The 20,600-nt window shown below is 39.9% G+C and overlaps 2 protein-coding genes across 2 annotated transcripts in view; one reads left to right on the forward strand and one right to left on the reverse strand.

Moving 5' to 3' along the window:
- Window positions 1-7,735, forward strand: part of chad (chondroadherin) — an 8,752-nt gene extending 1,017 nt beyond the window's left edge. Inside the window, exons 1-4 of the mRNA XM_056365874.1 lie at window positions 1-33; window positions 3,486-3,649; window positions 4,647-4,804; window positions 5,486-7,735. The exon at window positions 1-33 is cut by the window's left edge and continues 1,017 nt beyond it. Coding sequence (XP_056221849.1) covers window positions 1-33; window positions 3,486-3,649; window positions 4,647-4,788 — 339 coding nt within the window. The 3' untranslated portion in view covers window positions 4,789-4,804; window positions 5,486-7,735. The remainder of the gene's footprint in view (window positions 34-3,485; window positions 3,650-4,646; window positions 4,805-5,485) is intronic.
- Window positions 1-20,594, reverse strand: part of acsf2 (acyl-CoA synthetase family member 2) — a 28,001-nt gene extending 7,407 nt beyond the window's left edge. The window contains exons 1-10 of the mRNA XM_056365844.1: window positions 19,491-20,594; window positions 16,722-16,917; window positions 14,398-14,526; window positions 14,237-14,290; window positions 14,026-14,144; window positions 13,137-13,299; window positions 11,228-11,323; window positions 10,526-10,677; window positions 8,530-8,621; window positions 7,953-8,029 (exon numbers count right to left, since the gene is read on the reverse strand). Coding sequence (XP_056221819.1) covers window positions 7,953-8,029; window positions 8,530-8,621; window positions 10,526-10,677; window positions 11,228-11,323; window positions 13,137-13,299; window positions 14,026-14,144; window positions 14,237-14,290; window positions 14,398-14,526; window positions 16,722-16,917; window positions 19,491-19,609 — 1,197 coding nt within the window. The 5' untranslated portion in view covers window positions 19,610-20,594. The remainder of the gene's footprint in view (window positions 1-7,952; window positions 8,030-8,529; window positions 8,622-10,525; window positions 10,678-11,227; window positions 11,324-13,136; window positions 13,300-14,025; window positions 14,145-14,236; window positions 14,291-14,397; window positions 14,527-16,721; window positions 16,918-19,490) is intronic.
- Window positions 20,595-20,600: the final 6 nt, after the last annotated feature.

Below are 20,600 nucleotides of genomic sequence, written 5' to 3' on the forward strand. Positions count from 1 at the left end.
AAACTACACCTGGACAACATGAGCCTGGAGAAGGTCAGTTGATGCTTTTACGGGGTATTTACTAGACGGACAGTATGAATCTCATATCTAAAACCTTCAGACATCACAAATTCAAACCACTGAAAGGTGCTGCTGCTAAAGAAGTTAGGTAAAGTGCTCCTGGTGTCTCAGCTACTTTTCAAACTCTTGTAAAGAGTCCAGAAAGAAGATATGAGAAAAGCAGATTAATTCAAACCCAGTGTTAATTAAAGACTTGGCAGAAGGTCTTTATATTTTTATATCCGTCTTAATATTTGTTTTGGTCTGGCATACGTTTATGTACAAACTTGCCAGTGGTCGACACCCCCTGCAAACAGCCGACAGGCATTTATATCATTTCACACACACACCGTGTTTGGGAACATGTGTTAACTGATGCCTCTGCAGAGGTTGTTTATCATCAAGCCCAAAGTACTGATCAGATTAACCAACCAGCATTTACATACACAGAATCGTCATTATTCCTTGGTTGGTTTTGTCTAAATGGATCCCGATAATTAAAACCTGATGCTGTATTTTTCCATCTATTGAATGCAGATGTGATTTGGGTCATGCTTAAGGTAGCGCGTGTTAAAACAAGCTGACGGTTAAGTTGTGGACGTCCATAGCCGATAACATAAATTGTTAGGAAAGGCTTTAAACTCCATCACCATATGTGAGTGATGGGCAAACTGCCGGCTGCTGTTGTGACTCTTCTCTCTCCAGTGGGAGTTTCCAAACAATGTGCCACATTTGTTGGGTTTAGATCTCGCTTGACGTGGAAACAAACTATTTTTAATGTCTGCGTAACTTTAATACACAAAACTAAACCAGAGTTTGTTTTTTTTTGTTGTTTTTTTTTTCTATAAAGGGTTTGTCTTTGTATTTTGTCTCTTTGTCTTTAAAGATAAATCTGAGGAGCCACAAGATGATTGAAGTGATCAGAATATATATACACACATTTCTGAAGTACAAAAATATCCATATTTTTTCTCGTGGATTACTGAATACTTTCACCAAACAGCGGCGTAGCACAAACATCTGGGCCCCGAACACATGCAGCCTCAGTGGGGCCCCTTACCTTTCAATACATACACTGTCAGACCTGCACAAATAACTGAACCAACAAGTAAACACATGCATCTACAGTCGTTATTAGGGACGTAAGTAATGCAGTGTTTTACACAAATTTAAGAAAAGTCTGTACAATCTGAAATCTCAGCCTCTTTTCTCAAACTATGAGATGTCAGACTGTTGGAGAACATTACTTCCAAAGGGTTTTTTAGGCCTTCTTTAAAAAAGAAATGTAGAAAGACACAGTCCAGTCTGTTGAAACATAAACGGACTACAGTGTTAAGAGCCTGCTATCACTCTCAAGTCGATGGTCTGGTCTTAATTCGGGGAACTGGTCGAACCTTTACGAGCGCAGCTAGTATGACATCTTCAGTAACATGAGGTTATGGTGATAATTAACCTGGAGCTGATCCTCCCTCTGTGGCTGTTTCTAACACTGAAGACGATGTTGCTTCATTCATCATATTATAATATCACCTAGCTATGACCTAGAACCTGAGAAGCTCTAAGATCGTTTTAGAGACATGAAACAGCCAGTAAAACTATTTATTCAGCCAACACTAATAATTTACTTAAACATGAAACAATTGCATGGTTGCTTTTTGAAGAACTGCTCATAGATCGTGTCCACACTAGGGCCATGTTCACACCGACCATAGCTCCGCATGAAAACTCCGCCAACGCAGAGGGAACAGGCGAAACAATGCAGGGTCAGCGCCCAGCAAAAAAGTCAAACCTGATAGATCAAATAGTTGCTATTGTGATGTGTTTTTTTGACGTCTCAAGAGCCTTTAAACACATTAATATTCATTCATTTGATGAAAGGTCACAACTAGACACGTGGATTATCCAGAGTAACCTGGGATATTGTCTCTGAACATCTCTGGTGTATTAGGGTGGACAAAGTGTTCAAAAAATGAACCAAATCTTCTTGGGTATTAAGTAATTAAGTAAATGTGTTTTTGGAATTTGGGTGAACCAATTCTTTTACTATCAACAAGTGAGGCAGCTGGAAAATACTTGGTCGCAGCTGGAAATGGTTGAAAGCATCAAACTGAATCTGGTACATTTTTAGAACCTCAAGTTTTATTTTACATGGCAAATATGAAGTCTGGCTGCTGCGTGGTAACATGACCCTGATCCAGAATTTCTATTTCCATCAGTGGAGCCTCGGCAGTGATGTTCAGATATCACACAAGAGACAGATGTTTTCACTGCCGCCTGTAAAAGGTCGATCTGTCCACAGCTCCAGTATGAATGTATTCAGTATAAGCTCTATGCTATAGCACAGACATTCCTGAGAGCACATTTGCTTCATGTTTGAGGTTAATCCGATATTTGAGTGTACTTGTGCCACAGTGTGGAAGCATCCCAGAGGGGGGAAAACTGTAAAATAACAGCCTTCTCACGCTGGGACTGTGTGAGAGCCAGGTGGAAGCAGCAGGAGGCGGCGGGCGCAGCACACATGGCCGGTGAGATTAAGCCATTTTCCAGCCAAACGCAGGTATTTTTAGATTGTTTTTGTTTGCTGGACCTCAGTCAAGCATGTCTAATTATTACATAAGTGTTATTTTCAGCGAGGTGTGTTTTCTACTTTGCCTGGGAGGGTCCTGTAAACAGGTCAGGAGGGGTTAGGAGACAGGTAAACAGAGGCAGGGTGTTCCACAGTGCATGAAGAGGAGTATTTTTAGCTTGCCATCGCCCCAGTTGAATGGACAATTGGGCCCTTTGCGAGTGCCTTCCTGGCAGAGGAGTGGCCCCGAGAGGGAGACGACAGAAAGAGCGAAAACACCTCGGCCATGCTGGAAGTCATCCATCTTCCATTGCTTCAAAATACCAGGCCCTCGGCTACTTGTCGCTCTACAGTGGAAATTTCCAAACAGCCTCATCTCCTCCAGACTCGCATAAAACAACCCTTCAAAGACGAGGTCCCCCTCTCTCTCTCATCCGCCCTCTTCTTCCTCCTGGATGAGAAACAACTTGACACAACGTAGGCATCGGTTCATCTAGCACCTCTCTGAAGCTTTTAGCACCCTCGCAGATGCATATGAAGGAGAGGCGAAAAAAGGAGGGCAGTGACCGTCAGTGTTTACATAAGTGCTGGTGCAGAGCGAAGGATGAGAGGAGGCTTTCATGCCAGAGAAACACTGGCGAGATTCCCCTCGCTCCGCATCTGTCTGCCTTCTGACACACACACACAAGGACGGTTGTTGGTGGCGTGTCACCGTGCCAAGGTGTGAACCATGTTTTAACAACACTGTGTGCAGCAAAACCTGAGAACCACAAAGGCAGATTTGCATTGATTCACTGATTTGAAATTCCTCCCAGTGAGGATTCGTCGGTGCTTTGACATGAAAAACGACAACTCTATGCTTTGCTTTACCTTCTTCTAGTTCTCTGATGGTGCGTTCGCTGGAGTGACAGCCATCAAGTCGCTGCACCTGGACAACAACAAGCTTAAGTCGCTTCCCAAAAGCCTCGAGTTTGGCAGCATCACCAACCTCACCCTCTCCAACAACCCTTGGACCTGCACATGCCAGCTAGCTCCACTGCGCAGGTAAGAGACTCAACACTATACAGCCACCAAATGGCACCGTCACGCTGTACTTACGTTTGGGGGGGGTTAGCATTTGCTAATTAGCTCTAAACACAAACGTACAGCTGAGGATAATGGGAATGTCTCAAGTTTTGCAGGTATTTGGTGCAAACAAAAGTGCTGTACAAACTCAAGGCACCCTGTGGTTTTTGATCTCTCGATCTCACCCAATGGAGCACTGTAGAGCTGCAACAATTAATTGATGAAATTTGATGGTTCCATCTTCTTAAATGTTAGAATTCACTGTATTTCTTTGTATTAACATCATGGAAAATTTAAGATATTTGGGTTTTTTTTTTTTTTGGTTCTTTGGTCTGAGACATTTCAGAGTTCTCTTATGATTTATAGACCCAGTGATTTGTCAAGATTAATCGATAATGAAAATAATCATTAGCTGCAGCCCTGCAAAAGTGGATTCCCATTTTGTGTTTTTTCATGCACGCACACAAGGTGCCGATGTCTTCACACTATTCTACTGAACTACAGGTGGCAGGAATGTGCCAAAAATACAGTATTGCACAAGCAAAGACAGGGAGGATAGAAAACTGCCAGCAAGTAAACTGTAAAACTCATGTAAAACTGATGCAAACAAGGCAAGAAGAACCGGTTTTGTGGATGTTTCTTAAGGAAGGAAATGCATTAAACATGTTTAATGGAGCTCACAGTGTGGTTTGGTGAGTGACACTGAATGTAAACAATCTTTGTTTACATGAAAACTCCACTGTGCACCTTTAATATTTTGACTTCATAAGTTAAGAGATCAGCAGCGTTTCTGCAGTTCCTCCTGAGGGACATGAATGTGCAAGAGGAAACATGGCAATCCATCCAGTAGTAACATCTTCACCCTCAGCTAATTAGGAGTCTCGCCGCCAGCATGGCTATAAATCCTGTGACACGTGGAGAAACCAAGTAGCCGTCCCAAACACTCCACTCCTTATCTTTTGGCTTCTACCCGCAGGTGGATGGACTCCAGCCGCAATCGTCCAGATGCAGTGTGTGCTTCTCCACCTCCACAGAAAGGCAAGCAAGTCAGAGACAGCACCGCCTTCAGTGGCTGCAGAGTCAAGACAAAGAGAGCCAAGAAGGGCACACGTCTTTGAACACGCAGCCGTACAGGTACAGTACCTGCCACCGAGCGAGCCGAAGAAGTGACGAAAAAAGAAAAATCCTGTATCAGACAAAAACTAATGGTTGGAATTGTGTTGTCTTGACGGGACCACTAGGAGCTGCTGAGGGACAGAAATCTTCACACATAGCTTTGAAATTATACTAATAAACCAGGAGCAGTAAAATCAGTAAAACTACACTTTTTATGCTTTTGTTTTGAAAATTTTGTCACTGATGATCATCCAAATAAGTAACTGGAGACATTTCCCCTTTATATCAAGCCGGATTTTGATGCAACCGTAGTGACAAGTGAGGCTGTTGCTTGAAAATTTTGACTTAACCGAGATATAGTTTTGTTCTTCACTCTGGCCAAATCCAAAACCACATCTTTGCTGCGCTGCTCTATTATTCTGGTTTTCGCAGCTGAGATTCTGCATGGTGTGACATTGGATTCAGATATTACCACATGAGGTTTGAGGTGGTTTTGAAGTGTAGCCCAGGGTTGGCTTTGCATGATTCTGTTTTTTTCCTCTCTCTTCCTGACCGCAGAACTCTCTGTCCTGCCCTGTGTCCCTGTCTGAACTTTTCCATGTTGGCCCTGGGGTCCAGTGCAGCAAGTCCAGGTCATGGGGTCTCTGGCTGGAGGGCAGACTGTTTGATTTGGCTGCTCACGTTGTGTCTTTTCCACAGGAGACGCTGAGGAGGAGCCTGTCCAGGTGACCGGCTACAACGCGTAACGAAAGCAACTCTAACTCCTTCTACTTCAAGACTGTCCATCTATTCATCTGTCAAATGTTGTCACTAGTGTAAACACATAGATACACGTCCTCTCTGTCTGTCTGTCTGTCTGTGTCACACACACACACACACACACACACACACACACACACACACACACACACAAAGAACTTTATGGAGTGAGACATATTATCAGTATAATTTTCATTCATTTATATCAAAGATGAAGACTTAAGTATGAAGTTGAAGTGGACGACCTGCAGGTAACCACCAAAATAAAGGAAACATGTCAATAAGCAAGGGCTACAAGGACTGTTGTGGGCAGATTTGTTGTCTTTTCCTGGTGCATTCAGTACCTTCAGAGAACAGGATAAACAGCAAAATCAAAAAAGTCTGAATGTTTTTCCCCTGAGGATAAGTTTCAATGTCTTGCTAAGCATGAAAATAATGTAAAATAAAACCAACCCTGGAGTTTAAATCTGAATTAATTGATTTTTTTGGCCACTTGGGGGCAGTGGAACAAACTGAAAACATACAATCACCTTATAAAGTTATGTTTAGAGTTGTCCTCAGCTGATCCAGGCATATTTAAAAGGCTTGGTATCGGTAAAAAAATAAAAATAAATAAAAGCCAATCAAATGCCAATCCCCTCTTTACTGTTCTTTACTTTCCTTGAGTAACTTGATAACAAGCCAAAATTCAGTTTGTGGGGTTTGTGTGCTCTGCAGCTCAAACAAAGATCATCTATGAGTTAAACAAAGCATCACTCTGTAACACTACTGGACAACCATGAGCGCCTGTGCAGTTACTCCAACAGAGTTTTCTCCCAATCGATCTTTTATTCTAATCACATCAGTAATCTGAGTTTATAAACAGAACCTCCAGTCAAACATAAGCTCTAGGCTCCACCTGCTATTTCAATATGCGAGACACATACGTAATCAACATTGAATATCTTCTGCTGCTATGTAAATATAAAATGTCAGAGTGGACTCAGACTTGACAGATACCCAATGTTAAAACTCGGATCAGGATCAGGGCAGGAAGAACTTGATTCCTTGTTATGTTAGCAAACAATTGCCTATTTGCACATGGCGACTCTGATCAACATTATCATTCATTTGAATCCATGTTTCTGGAGAGCAGGTCCAGTATTCTCTCTCTTTTATTTCCATTTTAAGTCTCCACCAGCTCCCGAGAAACACATCCGGCTCTTTAGCTGCTAAATGCTCCACTGTGTTCACCAGTTAGTTGTTAATATTATTGGTTTGTTGTTTGGTGCTGAGCAGGTAGTGGACAATGCTGCTGCTGCTGCTAGAAATGAGGTTGATGAGAGCAGAATTTATAGGCTGGCAAACCAAAACAATGAGCTAAAAGAGGCTAAAAGGTTCCATAAAGCTGCACAATCCGGAGACAATTCTTTGTGGGTTTCGTTGCTACAAATGACACCTCTCACATTACACATTGTCATTTGCTCCATTGTAAAAAAAATAATGATTGGTGCAGCTTGAATATACTGGACATGACGTCTCTAAAACAGGTGATGATGCTCCTTTATTTTGGTGGTTATCTGTATAAATGATGAATTAACAATAGCTCCAAAAATAAATAAATAAATAAATAAGTAAAATAAAAAACAGAAAAAGAGGCAGAGAAACCCCTCAACATCCTACAACTGTCACTCAGGCAGGCATCAACACTCGTTTATCCTCTTTTCTACTTTGTGATGTCAGTTTCACACCCTCACCGCCTTGAGAAAAACAGCCATGACATTTAAAGTGAAATTCCGTATTTCACCAATATGTTTAAAAGTTGATAAGACTTGGAAGATGTGATTGAGTTTAGCAGGAGGATCAAGGCTTATAATTTGCTAAGCTACTTATCTTCCGGTGCCATTTTCCCTGAATGAAGGTATTTTGAGATCCCAAAGATTTATAAAACTGGATTCAGTTCATTTTTGGCTAAAAATGTACACAAATGAGAAGTGAAGAAGACAAGAAGACATCTAAAGATTCCCTTTAAAACATGGTTTGAATTGTAAGAAAAAGTGAAAAATTTCTTGCAAAACAATTTTGAGGATTACTGACAAGAGTTGACTTTATGCATATCTAATGTATATTCAATATCTTTACATTTCCTGGACTTTTGGAAGTGGTAACAAGTGCTCACATCCAATAAACCTTTAACGAAATAAAACCTTCTTTTTGTCTTTAATGCTACTTCTTTTTATTTTTTTTTACAAGATGCCTCATGACAGATCTCAAACAGAGCTTACTGTACATTCATGCTCCTGCTAAATCTAGTGATCTGTCTCCCCCTGGTGTGTGAAAGCTGTATTGCATCATTGAATTTTTGATTTATGTGGTGCAATAAATTTGATCCTTTTATCATCTTTAAAGAGATGCAAGACCGACTCACTGTTATTTCCTTGATGCCCATTACAGATATGACCTTCTTCACAAGCTCCGGAGGACAAGGGGAACCAGCCATGATGCCTGCAGTTCAAAAATAAAATGTTACCAGTGAAAGCCACACTGCAGCAGGACAAGTTTCATTAGGGTTCTGCAGGTTTCAACAAGTTAAATTTCAGATAATTTAAGACCTTTTTAAGACCATTATAAATGAAATTTAAGACTAATTTCACCTCCATACTGGTAAAATAGTAGAGAGGATATAAAAAGAAAATCAGTGTCCTAGAATTACTTGCAGACTAAATGAATTTATTCACATTCACAACTGTGTGAGAGAGAAAAAGGGATTAACACAGCAGAAGTCTTATATAACAAGGCCACAACAACTCAACAATGTAATGCTCATCAACTACACTGTGTGTGTGAGTGAGAGACGGAGACAAAGGCCCTGTTCAGACCTGGTATTAACATCCGTCTCGGATCCGGGTCCGATCGGAAGTGGTCAGCTCTTCCAGGTGTGAACACACAAGCTAATGTGCATGTTGCTGTTATGTATAAAAGCAGAATATCCGTGTTTTTCTTACCTGCTTCCACTGACGACAAGTCATATTTAGGCAGGTCCAGCTGGTTGACCATATCAACATACATGGTGGGGGTGCCATAGATGAAGGTGCACCTGTGAGGGGAAACGGACCAATGAAGAGAGTTCATCTTCACTGACAAATTTCCAGAATAAACCTGCAAATACGTGACAACAATAAAAATTTTATGGGTATGTCAGTATTTTATTTTCAAACTCAGAAAGAAAAACATTTGAGACAAGAAAAACTGCATCCAAAAGTAAAATCTAAAGCAACACTGGATGACTTTTAGGAGATGGCACTAAACTGCAGCAGCAGGTAAAGTGGGCACATGGACGGACTAACGCGTCTGTTAACATTTCTCAACTCTTCTAGTCTTTTACTCGTCTGTACCCAGAGGCCAATTGCCTCATAATCCGTCTATAGGTAGGCCGCTTCAAAAATCTGAAGATTTATTAATAAATCCAACTTTTTCTGGAGTAAAGTGAAACAGTAAAGTGAAACAGTAAAAGTGAGACAGTAAAGTGAAACAGTAAAGTGAAACGAAAGAGTGTCAGTTTCTGAGGATGGTGATACTCGCCCTCTATGTTGCTATTGCCATTTTGAATTTAGGTTAATAAAGTGTGAATATTTTTACATCAAGGTTATTTACTGTAGATATAAGTGGACAAAGGTGCGTACTATACAGTATATAAAACACGTCTTTAGTCAGATGGAAAAAATATGACAAAGAACAAGTGAAGGTTGTTTCTGGCTCAGAAGCAGGGCCTCAGCTTGTGATTTTAGTTAACAGTCTCCATTAATTACTTTGAAAACACATTATGAAAGAATCTTCAAATGTGTAGTTTGAATGGTTCCAGCGAGAAAACCTGCTTTAATGTTCACACTGGTGTCCGACTATTGTTTTTATGTGGACTTGGGGTAAACAGTCTATGAGAACTATTAGCAGAGTCAGCAAAATCTGACACATACAATCCCCGTAAATAAAGATATAGAGTTTCTATAAAACCTCATGTTCTTGACCAATAAGCTCTAAGATCAGGGGTGGACAGGCGTTTCCCATCAGAACCTGAGTCTTTGCAGTCTGCTGCTGCCTTGATCTCATGAGGTTATGAGGTTATTGTTGCCTACGTTTGATGACGTCAGAGCAAGTCAGGAAGAAGTCAGACAGAAATCTAACTGCCATGCCTTGTGCGGTGATCGCCGGTGATCAATCCTGTGCAGGCCTGGCTCTTCTCGAACAAACCTCATGTCAGTATAATGAGTCAGATGTCTGCTGTGAAAAATATTTCAATTCCATGAAATACTGTAGGCCCAAAGACTAAAATCTGGATTCTTGCTAAGCTTATAACAACTTAACATTTCATGACATTATGTCATTATCATGAGACTGAGTATTGAAAAAACAGACCTTTAGTCTCTTTGTCCCTGATAAACAAAACAAGAGGAAGTATCTAATCACTTTCAGGAATTGTCTATCCTAAGCAGAGCGTCTGACACAAACAACAAATGCTGACAAATGCTTTCCAGACTCTGCACAGTAACCACAGTGTTCAACTGGAGCTGCAACCACAGGAAGTCTTTATGATCCACTTGAGACTAAATCTCTTTTCTTCAGCATGCATCAGCACACAACCTGATGTGTTGCAAGATTTCATGTACATTGTACAATTTTCGGTAACTGATGTGGAAATGTGATTTCTATCTAAATAAAGTACAGTAAATAGGATGATCATTTTATGTGCACAACAGCAGCTAACAACTGAATTCCTTCAGATTTGGTTGTTCAATTTAAAATAAATAAATCCCTAAATCCCAAAGCAGCCCCTTTCATACCCTTGTATCCCATGGTACAGAATTAATAGTGATTCAATTCTAAGCAGATTTAATCCTTTGTTACAGGGTATTAACCCCCCCCCCCCCCCCAACCACTTGGAGCCAGCAGTGTGTGCAGCTGCCTTGTGCATGTATGGAACTGGCTAAAGATTTCTGATATTACCTTTCACTCTCCAAAGCTGCTATGTTGGCCTTTCCATCGTATCCGGCAGAGGGAAAGATCAGGGAGGTGCCATGCACGGCCATACACATCCCACCACCCACGGAGCCAAAGCAGTGATACAGAGGCACAGGCAGGCAGATCCGAGTGTCAGGCTGCAGGGGGGGGGAGAGACAACAGTCAAACCTTAGGTCGGGAATCAGGACAGCTGTACAGTTTCTGAGAGATAATAACTGATCATTATGCACAGAGAAGCTACGCCTCTGCCTGACTCCAAAAGTTTCATAACAGTTTGGCTTTGAGGCATCACTTTTTTTTTTTTTACTGTTTCGATATGACAAGAATGGTTTTCCCAGGCTAGAGAGTCAAAATAAACTACAGTGTGTGTTTTCATGGTGATGAACGAACATGTTCAACCAGAGCTACAGTGCGAGTCATTGATGACTGAACAATGGAGCGCTGCGGCACAGAGGACTGAGATATATCAGGCTCTGCACCCTCACATAATACTTGTGTCATAGAATACATTCATTGTTGGTTTGGTTTCTTTTAATGGGATTTGTTGACAATAAGACATCAGTAAACTTTTAAATCAATCAGTCTTAACAAAATAACAAAATAAATACACTCCCTGGTCAGATGAGGTTTAATGAAACTCTCAGATGATACATGAGGTTATTAAATAATGTCTTGCTTAAGACTCACCCTCCAATGGTATCCCACTCTCCTGCCAACAAAGTAGGCATCGTTGACAATGTTGTGATGAGATAAGGTGGCACCCTTTGGAGCCCCAGTTGTGCCCTGATAACAAAAATTGGAAATAAATTACAGCATTTACAAGGCCATAAAATGGCTTGATACAGCATGTCAAGGTTACTGTGATAAACTGCTTCTATTGCTCTCTAAACAAGGTGACACTAACAGTCAGAGACCAGGTAAGCAGATGTTTCTGTCTTTGTAAATACAGCTAAAAAAGTGAACTGAAAGTGCATGTGAGGAATTTGAGAATATAAACTGTAACTCAAGATAATCTACAATAAACTTTTATTTTCTATAGATGTTTAAACAGGGAAGTAAATATACTGCAAGTGTGTGTTCCTACTTTTTATGGTTTTCTTGCAATCAGGGTCGCAACTAACAATTATTTATTTTCATAAACTATTAATCTGTCAGTTATATTGATTTATGATTAATGATTGAAAAGAAATTTGAAAAAAAAAAAATCGCAGTTTCTCAGAGCTCAAGGTGACGTCTTCAAATTGTTCGTTTTTATCTTACGGTCAAAACCCAAATATATATATATTCAAATATATATTATACAGTATATTACCCGTAATATACTGAGTTTACAATAATGTGAAACAGAGAAAAGCAGCAGATCATCAAGATGGAAGATAAGAAGCAATTACTTTGCTGTCTACTGGCTAATCGATTCATCAGCTGATCTACTTGCAATTATTCGGTTTGTGTCTTGTGTTGATCTTAATAGTTTGACTTGATTGGTTGGATGATGTGAGAAAGATAATACACATTCCTGAGTGAAAACTTGATGATTGAATAACACCTGGGAACAATTCTATAACCTTACTGGGTTGGCCCCTTGATCTTTTGATCCTCCTTTTGAGCCCCCTGGTAAATTGACCCTAGGTGTTACACTGTAAGGCCTCTAGAGGAAATTACCTTTAAAGAACAGTTTCTTTCCACAAGCCATCACTCTGGCGAACACTTAGATCAGTCACACAGGAACAATAACCCCTGACATCAAACACTGCAATATAGCAGACAACGTACATATACACTCATCCCCTGCCTGCATATTTATCTCATATTTTTTTGCACTACTTCCATTGCTCCTTTGCACTGTCTGACCCATCCAACACTCTTGTCTTGTTTTTAACTGTATATATATTTATACGTATATGTATGTACCAACCAGCACTGTAAAACCGGAGACAAATTCCTTGTATGTGTCCACATACTTTGCCAATAAAGCACATTCTGATTCTGATTGTTTCTACACTGTATGGATGTATTTACATACAGTGTAGAAACAATCAGACAAGTGTATAACTGTCCCCCTGCCCTTCATTCTGGGTCAGTCTATTGCCTCAGACCTGCTCTGTGTCAGTCATCGTATTCTGGAAAACCAATACACTCACACCATTACAGCGAACTTGGAACTAAGGACTGAATTTTCTTCAACAGATGGACTGTGTTTTTCTCTTTTAGCATTTTGGCGACCTGGTAGAGTTGAAACTTTGTGTAGGAAAAAATGCCCACATGTTTTTATTTTTTTCACCCGGGTCTCAGGACTTCTGTACTCTTCTTATGGAAAATCGGTTTATAACATTTATTATTTACTGCATGTCCAAAAGGGGACATTTGTGTTTGTGTCACAGTAAAATCATAAGTGTGCCGGTGGTTAAACGTCCAGATGAATGAATGTCTCTTCGTCTGGAGGAGGCCAGGAGGAGGAAAAAAGGACATCAAGCCACTTTTCCCTAATTCCCTCAATACTAAAGCGTCTCAAACCAAAAAACATGCTCGAGCTCACACAGACGTCAACAGGGTCGTTGAGATTCATTAAATTCAGCAGGAATTATGCAACAATTACCGAAGTGAACTGGATGTTTATTGGGTCGTCGAACGAGAGCTTCTTCTGCAGATCCTGAAGCTGTTGTACGTACTGGCTGCTGCCGGCCTGCATGACGTCGTCCAGATGAAGCATTCCCGGCTGTCGACTATCCAGAACAATCACGGAGCGGAGATCTGGAAGTCTGAGGGGGAAAACCAAACAAGTAAAATAAAAAGAAAAAAAGAAGAAAAAAAAAAGATATGGGTCATGTTTTGTAACTGAGGGCCTCCATGTTATACTGTGACAGTCGGCAGCTTCAACTGTCTCTCCCTGTTACTGTACAATCCATTTTCCCTGAAGGACACACATGAATCTCACTGTACATGTAAAAACAGAGCAGCTGCTGGGAATTTTTCCACATACATACTGAGGTCAGGAGATCAGATTCCTCCAGTTTCATTTCACCCACAATGTTCAGAAATCAGTCGCCGTCAGCGGATTCACTTGTGGGGATTAAGTACATTTTTCAAATCGAGTTCAATTTGCCTGTGAGACATTCCTGGATGGTTCCCATAGAAAAGAACAGGAGGGGGTGGGGGGTGGCTGTGCGCTGCTCTTTAATGGAGGTGGGGCAGTTCACCAGAATTAGATTTGCAAAAACAACCAGTTAGTTTTCATCTTTCAAGTCGGTTCTCTTGTAAAATTAAAAAATAGCATTTCTGGTGTGACCAGGCCTTTATTCTGAAAAAATATCAGAATTAGCAGATATTCTAATTTATATTAGAATTAAAAAGACACCATGTGTAGTTGTGTTGACCCCTAAATTCCCAGACACAACACAGGGACTCATCTTGGTGTGATTTCTGTGTAGTTTGCTGTGAAAACTTAGAAACCAGGAACAGTGACGGGTGGACACCAGCGTCTGTACCTGGCACTCTTGATGTCGGATGGGCTGGACGACTCGATCTCTGGACATATGCGTCGCAGCATGTCACAGTACTTCTGGCTCTTAAACTGCGTGGGGCACACAACAACTTTACACCCAACCTGTGAGAAGAGGAGCAGAGGATTCAGCTTTTCTAATGCAACGCAGTCTCTGCGTGTCATGACAGTAAAACCCGTGTGCGAAAGTCACCGACCTTCTGCAGCGCAAACTCCACCTCCTGCAGCTGGTACGCCGGGTTCACTGACACCTGATGGGTGGTAAAACAAGGACAAGCTGCTCACGATGGAAAGAAAAAAAAAACTCAAGCTTGACTGACATGAGAGCTGAAGCAAAGACAATGCAGCTGTGACTCACCAGTATAATTCCAGCTTTGGCTGTTGCAAACTGGAACAGGACCCACTCGTAAGTGTTGGGTCCCCACATGCCGAGCCTGTCCCCCTTCTTCAGGCCAAGAGCCAGCAGTCCAGCTGCAGCCTGATCCACCTACAGAGACATCACAAAGACATGAACTGGTTTCATGAGTGGAGCTGAAGAAGATACTGTCCAAACATTATTTTTTTTTTTTTTAAAAAGGAGCCATTTGTATGTTTTGCTATTGCTACATAGCTGGCGTTAGCATTGACAGCTGTTTCCTTAACATTCTTGGGAAGATCGAGATTCGGCCATAGTTGTGTTAACAAGACTAGAGGGTATAATACTCCATCTGAGCCGCACTACTTCTTCAGGGCAGACTGGATGCTACAGTGACTCGCTATCAGACAGTCTGGCCAGACCGGGGCTAGTTGGTTAGCATTCTAACTTCAGTAGAAGAAAAGAAGTGATAGAAATAATGAGAGTTGTTAATGCTAATGTTGGCTATGTAGCAACAGCTCCTTTAAAATTTTACTTTTCATCTTGCAATGCTGTTGCCTCACCCTGCTTGTGAAGAGCAAAGTCTAACACATTAACAAACATTGAGTTCAAACTTGAGTTTTTTTCTGATTTGTGTGAAATGAAATAAATGAAAACACTCGAAACTTCCGAGGACCATAAATACTTGGTATAATAATATCATGGTCCCTTTTCAACAGTCATGATGATTTTCCATATAAAAGAAAATAATCATTCATATTATTAAACCATTAATCTCCAATGAGGTCATATTGTAGTTAGTGCCTGTCAAGTAGAGACAGCACCATGACCATGCAGGAATAATGATAGCAAAAAGTAACGTAAGCAAAAATGAGTATTTCAATTTTCATTTACAGAGGACCTAGTTATGGAATTATCATTAAGAGGTTTTATATGACACCTGCTATCTTAAGACTGTTTCTCTCTGTCAGGTTGACATCGGTATGTCATATCAGTGCGTGTTTGTGAACTCTCCGCCCCTAATCCACATGAAATGTTTTAAGGTAACTGGGTGAAAGTTGAAAGACTGAACAGGACTGAACACGTAGGTGACTGGAAGAAGACCTTTGAGTAAATGTTGACATGTCATTACTCTAATTACCGTCACTGCTGTGTTTTCTTGCCCTGACAAGTCATGTCCTCAGTGAAAAAGCTCCACTAGTCCTTTTTACTGCAGCATCATCACTTATATAAATAGTAAATGATTAGTATAACATTGAAGTTCCTGTTTTCCTTGAGTAATTCCATTTTAAGCTACTTTGACAGTTTTAGTTACTTTTAAGATTTAGATTATTAATACAATTTATAATCAACTTACATTATTAGTGTTTATTATGGTCTAAGATACCCAGAGCAATATTAAGTAGTTAGCTGCAACACTGCTGATGCTTACACATGAATGCATCAATTTTAATCCAGCGATATAATATATTATTCTTGTATGGTCCATCTGCATAAACAGTACTTTAACTTATTTTACTTTGAGTATATTTTGATGCTAAAACATACTTTTACTTATGTAACATTTTGAATGAAGGAATTTCATTTGTATATTTATACTGTGGTAACATAGTACAATTACACAGACAAAACAAACTTTTTTACCCTTTTTTCCTCCTTACTTTAATATTTAATATTTTTGTGATTGTTTGTCCCTTATAAAAGACAAAATCAATAAACACATTACATTATATACAACACCATTACGTCTCTTTAAATAAATGTGATCAGTGATGTAGGTTTGGTTTAATGATATGTATCGCCACTGTCTGTTCAGTTCCTTTAAGAGAAAACATTGTGCTTTTCTTCAGCCCTAAATAGTGCCTACAGGCTTTTTCTCAGGCTCAATTAGGACCTAAAATACCTGCACTGTTAAGAGAGGGCAACTTTTATGTTTCCTGAAAAGTGAAACCTGGGGCAAAAAATTCTGCATATCACTCACTGCAGCTTCAAAGCTAAACCGGTTTGAGTGCATAGTGATAACTGAAGGCACGTCAGAGTATAAAAGTAAAGTGCCTTACTGCCGTACTGGACATGAAGTGTTTCCACTGGCCTTTTTGGAGTCAAATGGCTGAAATGTTTATAGGTTTGGAGTTTGCACGAAGGAGCAGGTGGAGCAAAAATGGCAAGACAGAAAATCAGCAACTGTTTTTATGATCAATTAATCCTTTCAGTAATTTTTCAAGCAAGAAAACATTGTCTAGGTTTTCTGACATCTAACCTCAACCAACCTGAAAATCATTGGCTCTCGAGTACAGAAAGGACTCTGATTTTATTGGAAAACTTACATCCTGCTGAAACTGTGCGAATGTCTTGCGGACGCCGCCTTCTAGAAAGACGAGCGCCTCTCTGTCAGGGCAGCGCTCCACAGTCCTCAGCAAAGACTCTCCTATTGTAGTGTGGAGCAAAGTTGTTGATGAGGTGCCGTGGGCATAACTCGTAGTTAGGCTTGGGATGACAGGCGGAGAGTCCACGTGGATGCCACTGCAGGGAAACAGGAGTTAGATGTTTACAGACATTTTTACAAATGTAAAATGAGTCAAACTTAAACAGAGTTCTGAATATGTGTGTGAAAACCAATACAAGTAAACTATTCTGCCCCTTTTGCATTGTGGAGTACCTCAAGGCTCTGTCCTCGATCCCCTTCTGTTATCTATCTACATGCTTCAACTTGACTAAATAATACACAAGCAGGCCATGTCTTTTCACTGCTACGCTGATGACACACAACTTTATATATCTATCAATCAGTCAGGAACAATTGGTCCATTAGTTTAAATTAATTTGCATCATTCTTAAATTCTTGAAATCATTCTTAAGCAAAATTGCAAAAATTCACTAGTTCCAGTTTCTTGAATGAGATTTTTCACTTGTTTACCTTGTTTTAAATAGATAACTATGGAATAACTAATGAAATAAAAAAATGAATCAATTATTTTGACAATCAATTAATCATATTTGTCAAAATACTAAACATTAATTTGTTCCAGTGTCACACTTTTGAGAATTACCTGCTTTTCTTTGTTTTATTTGAAAGTAAATTAAATAGTTTTTTGGGTTTTACAGAGTTTGTCAAACTTAAAAAGCCATTTGAAGACAAGACGGGCACTTTTCACCATTTTCATTTTATAGAATTTTTAAACAATTAATTGACCAATTGAAAAAATAATCTGCAGGTTAATCGATAACAGCAGTAATTGTTAGTTACAGTGCTTTTGATGACAGTAAATTGAAAATATTTGGGTTTTGAACTGCTGGATGGAAAATTTGGAAATAGGACACATTTTAAGAAACATTTTAAGAAACATTTTACAAACTAAAACCAATTATCTTGTATCTTCATTTGACTCAGTGAGGACAAAATCAATTGTGACAAATTGGAGTGGTGATGAAAGATGCTTTTGAGTTGTATTATCGGAAATGTAGGATCCATGCTTGATCGATTGAGCCATAGTTGTGTCTGAAAATCATGATCTCTTTCCCTCTCACCTTTAAAGTCACAGAAAAGAGGCAGCGTCTTTAACTTCTGCGTTGTGACATATGACACACCTCAGCAGCTGTGACTCACCACAAACTAACGGTCAAGTGTAGTTTTGTATGATGACTGTGGGGAGCAGGTTGACCCACAATAATTCCTGATTGTATAAATGAGTTCATGACAAATCATCAACATCAAAATGTTTGATGGGAAGAAAAGGGAGCATTTTCCTGCTCATGTAGTTAAAACTTCCCCGGCTGGAACTTTTGTTGCATGCCTCCCCCCACTTCCTGTCTGTCTGTACTATGAAGTGTCCAATAAAGACAAAATGCCAAAATAAATAAGAAGAAAAATCTATGATACTGGCAGGCAGTGGTGGACGTGCCTGGATGGTTCTTTAAGTACCAATACAACAATGCAATAAAAGCCTACTTAATTACAAGTAAAAATTCTGCCTTCAAAATCCTACTTAAATAAAAGTACAAAAGTACGAGCAACAAAATGTATTTTAAGTACCAGAAGTACTGCAGTAAAATGCTGCTGTGACTGATATGCAACAATGTGTAAGCAGGTTTAGCAGGTTTATCTAGTTGATACAGTTCCTAAACAGGTGGTCATAATGATTGATGGGAGTTGGGGAGGAAGGGAAAAAAAGGACTGCTACAAAAATCTTTTTTCAGTTTTTGGACTTTTAATTCATCTTTGCTTAGTCTGAGAAAAAACTGACAATTTTACATCTTTGGACCTCAAACAGTTATTTAATGAAACCAGGGAAACATCCTAAATGTGGCAAGGAGACCAAACCAAACAGTAATTTATTGGTTTTGTAAGTGGCAAAAAGACAAATAGATGGTAACCACTGGTTTAATCTTTTATGGTGTGTGTATTTTATCATGTTTTTATTTAAAATCTTTTAACTCTACTTGTCAAATAACTGTAGTGGAGGAGTCAAAGGATAAAGTACCATAAAGCACAAGTACCTTAAATTGAGGTCACCACTGACCCCTGCTGTGGCCTACCAACAGACTTCCTTTTCTCTTGTTTTATCTTGAGACCAGTGACTTTATCATTCCAGTAACTGTATCAGATAAAACCACCTGCAGGCTGCAAAAAAAACTTTGCTGACTGTGTTACAGTAATGCAGGGTGTGGACACAATAATCTGAACATATGGACAGTACAGTGCAGCTGCCTAGCAGCAGAGCAACCTATATGTACAGCTACGTGCTGTGCTGGACAGTGGTGTTTCGTTTGTCTCCTCCCCTTCCTTCCTCCGTCCATTAAACTACAAATTAAGCAGAAAACACACTGCACACAAATAGCACAGCTGAAATCAATACTACATGTGGGACAAGTGTTGCAGAACTGCAAACAACTTTAAAATATGTTACAATCACATGATCTTTCGCAGCAAGCGTGTTACATAATCAAAATAAAAAGTTGTGGACAAAGAAAGAAAGGAGATTGATTTAAAATGTTTGTTTTTCAAGGTGTGACTGAGTGAGTGAGTTCAGGCTCACGAGTTTTAATGATTGGTGAATGTTACAGAATATGATTGTTTATTTTCTTTTCCTACTCACCGACTTGCTGCAGTTGGTCCCGGCTGAAGGGAGCATGGTGCCCGCAGAACTTTGTAAACTCTGGAAAGAGCGCAGTTGTTCCAAAGAGACTGGGAGCGAAAGACGATGTTGGGGATCATTGTTGTGTGCAGCTGCAGCCCACCGCCCCTCTCTTCACTGACTCCGGCGGAGTTAAACTGACGGCTTAGTCCTGGCGGAAGAGGAAAGCCGCAGCCTGACGGCGGTCGGGAGAAAGTTGATCTTTTTGAAGGAGTGATCGGCAGTGTGCAACTGTTTCCAGTTCCGTGCTCAGACCTTGATCCGTCTGGGTTAACTTAGCGGTGCCACAATGTTTCCATGAAGCAGCTCCGTCCTGCAGGTGGCGCCAACCCTTCACTACAACTGAAACTGTAGAGACAGCATGACACCAAACACTCTGCTTGGAATACCTATGTCTCTTCAATTACTCCTTCTCCCTTATCGGAAACCACAGACTCTATGAACAGAATAGGAGTTAAGTGGATCAGTAAAAACGTCAGTTACATTTCATTAGGATTAAACGTGAGCACAGAAACCTCCTTCAGTACATGCATGTGAAAAGTTTCTACTGTCAAACTGCACAAACATCATTTTTGCGCATAACATTAGAGTGAAGGAACATTAAGAAACCAAGAGGAAAAACACCTCTTTGACCGGAGGCAGATTTAAAACCACTTCTCCTGTCCTCTCCCACTGACACGTTTGTTCATTTGGTGATTAACACCTCTGCTAACAAACTAAAAGAAACAAAAAAAAAAAAAAAAAAAATGGTAACAGACACTGGTGGAAAAAGTATTCAGATATTTGAGAAATTCCACAAAGCAAGACCTGCATTCAAAAAGTTTACACTTTCAAAAGCAGGTGGTTGTGGAGCAAAAAGGAGTAATATCCCACTGTAAAAATCCTGCACTGAGAATGACTTTAAGTACATTTCTATTATTGGCAAAATGTGTTTTATGAATTAAAAATAAAAGTTCTCAATACAGAAAGATATGGTGTCTGCAAGTGTTAGCGGCAACAATTATACACAGTGGCAAAAAAGAATAAGACCTGCATTTGTGAATAAATAGTGTATTTCTGAGATATTTTTCT

The sequence above is a fragment of the Seriola aureovittata genome, chromosome 21 (genome assembly GCF_021018895.1).
Source record: "Seriola aureovittata isolate HTS-2021-v1 ecotype China chromosome 21, ASM2101889v1, whole genome shotgun sequence".
NCBI classification, from domain to species: Eukaryota; Metazoa; Chordata; class Actinopteri; order Carangiformes; family Carangidae; genus Seriola; species Seriola aureovittata.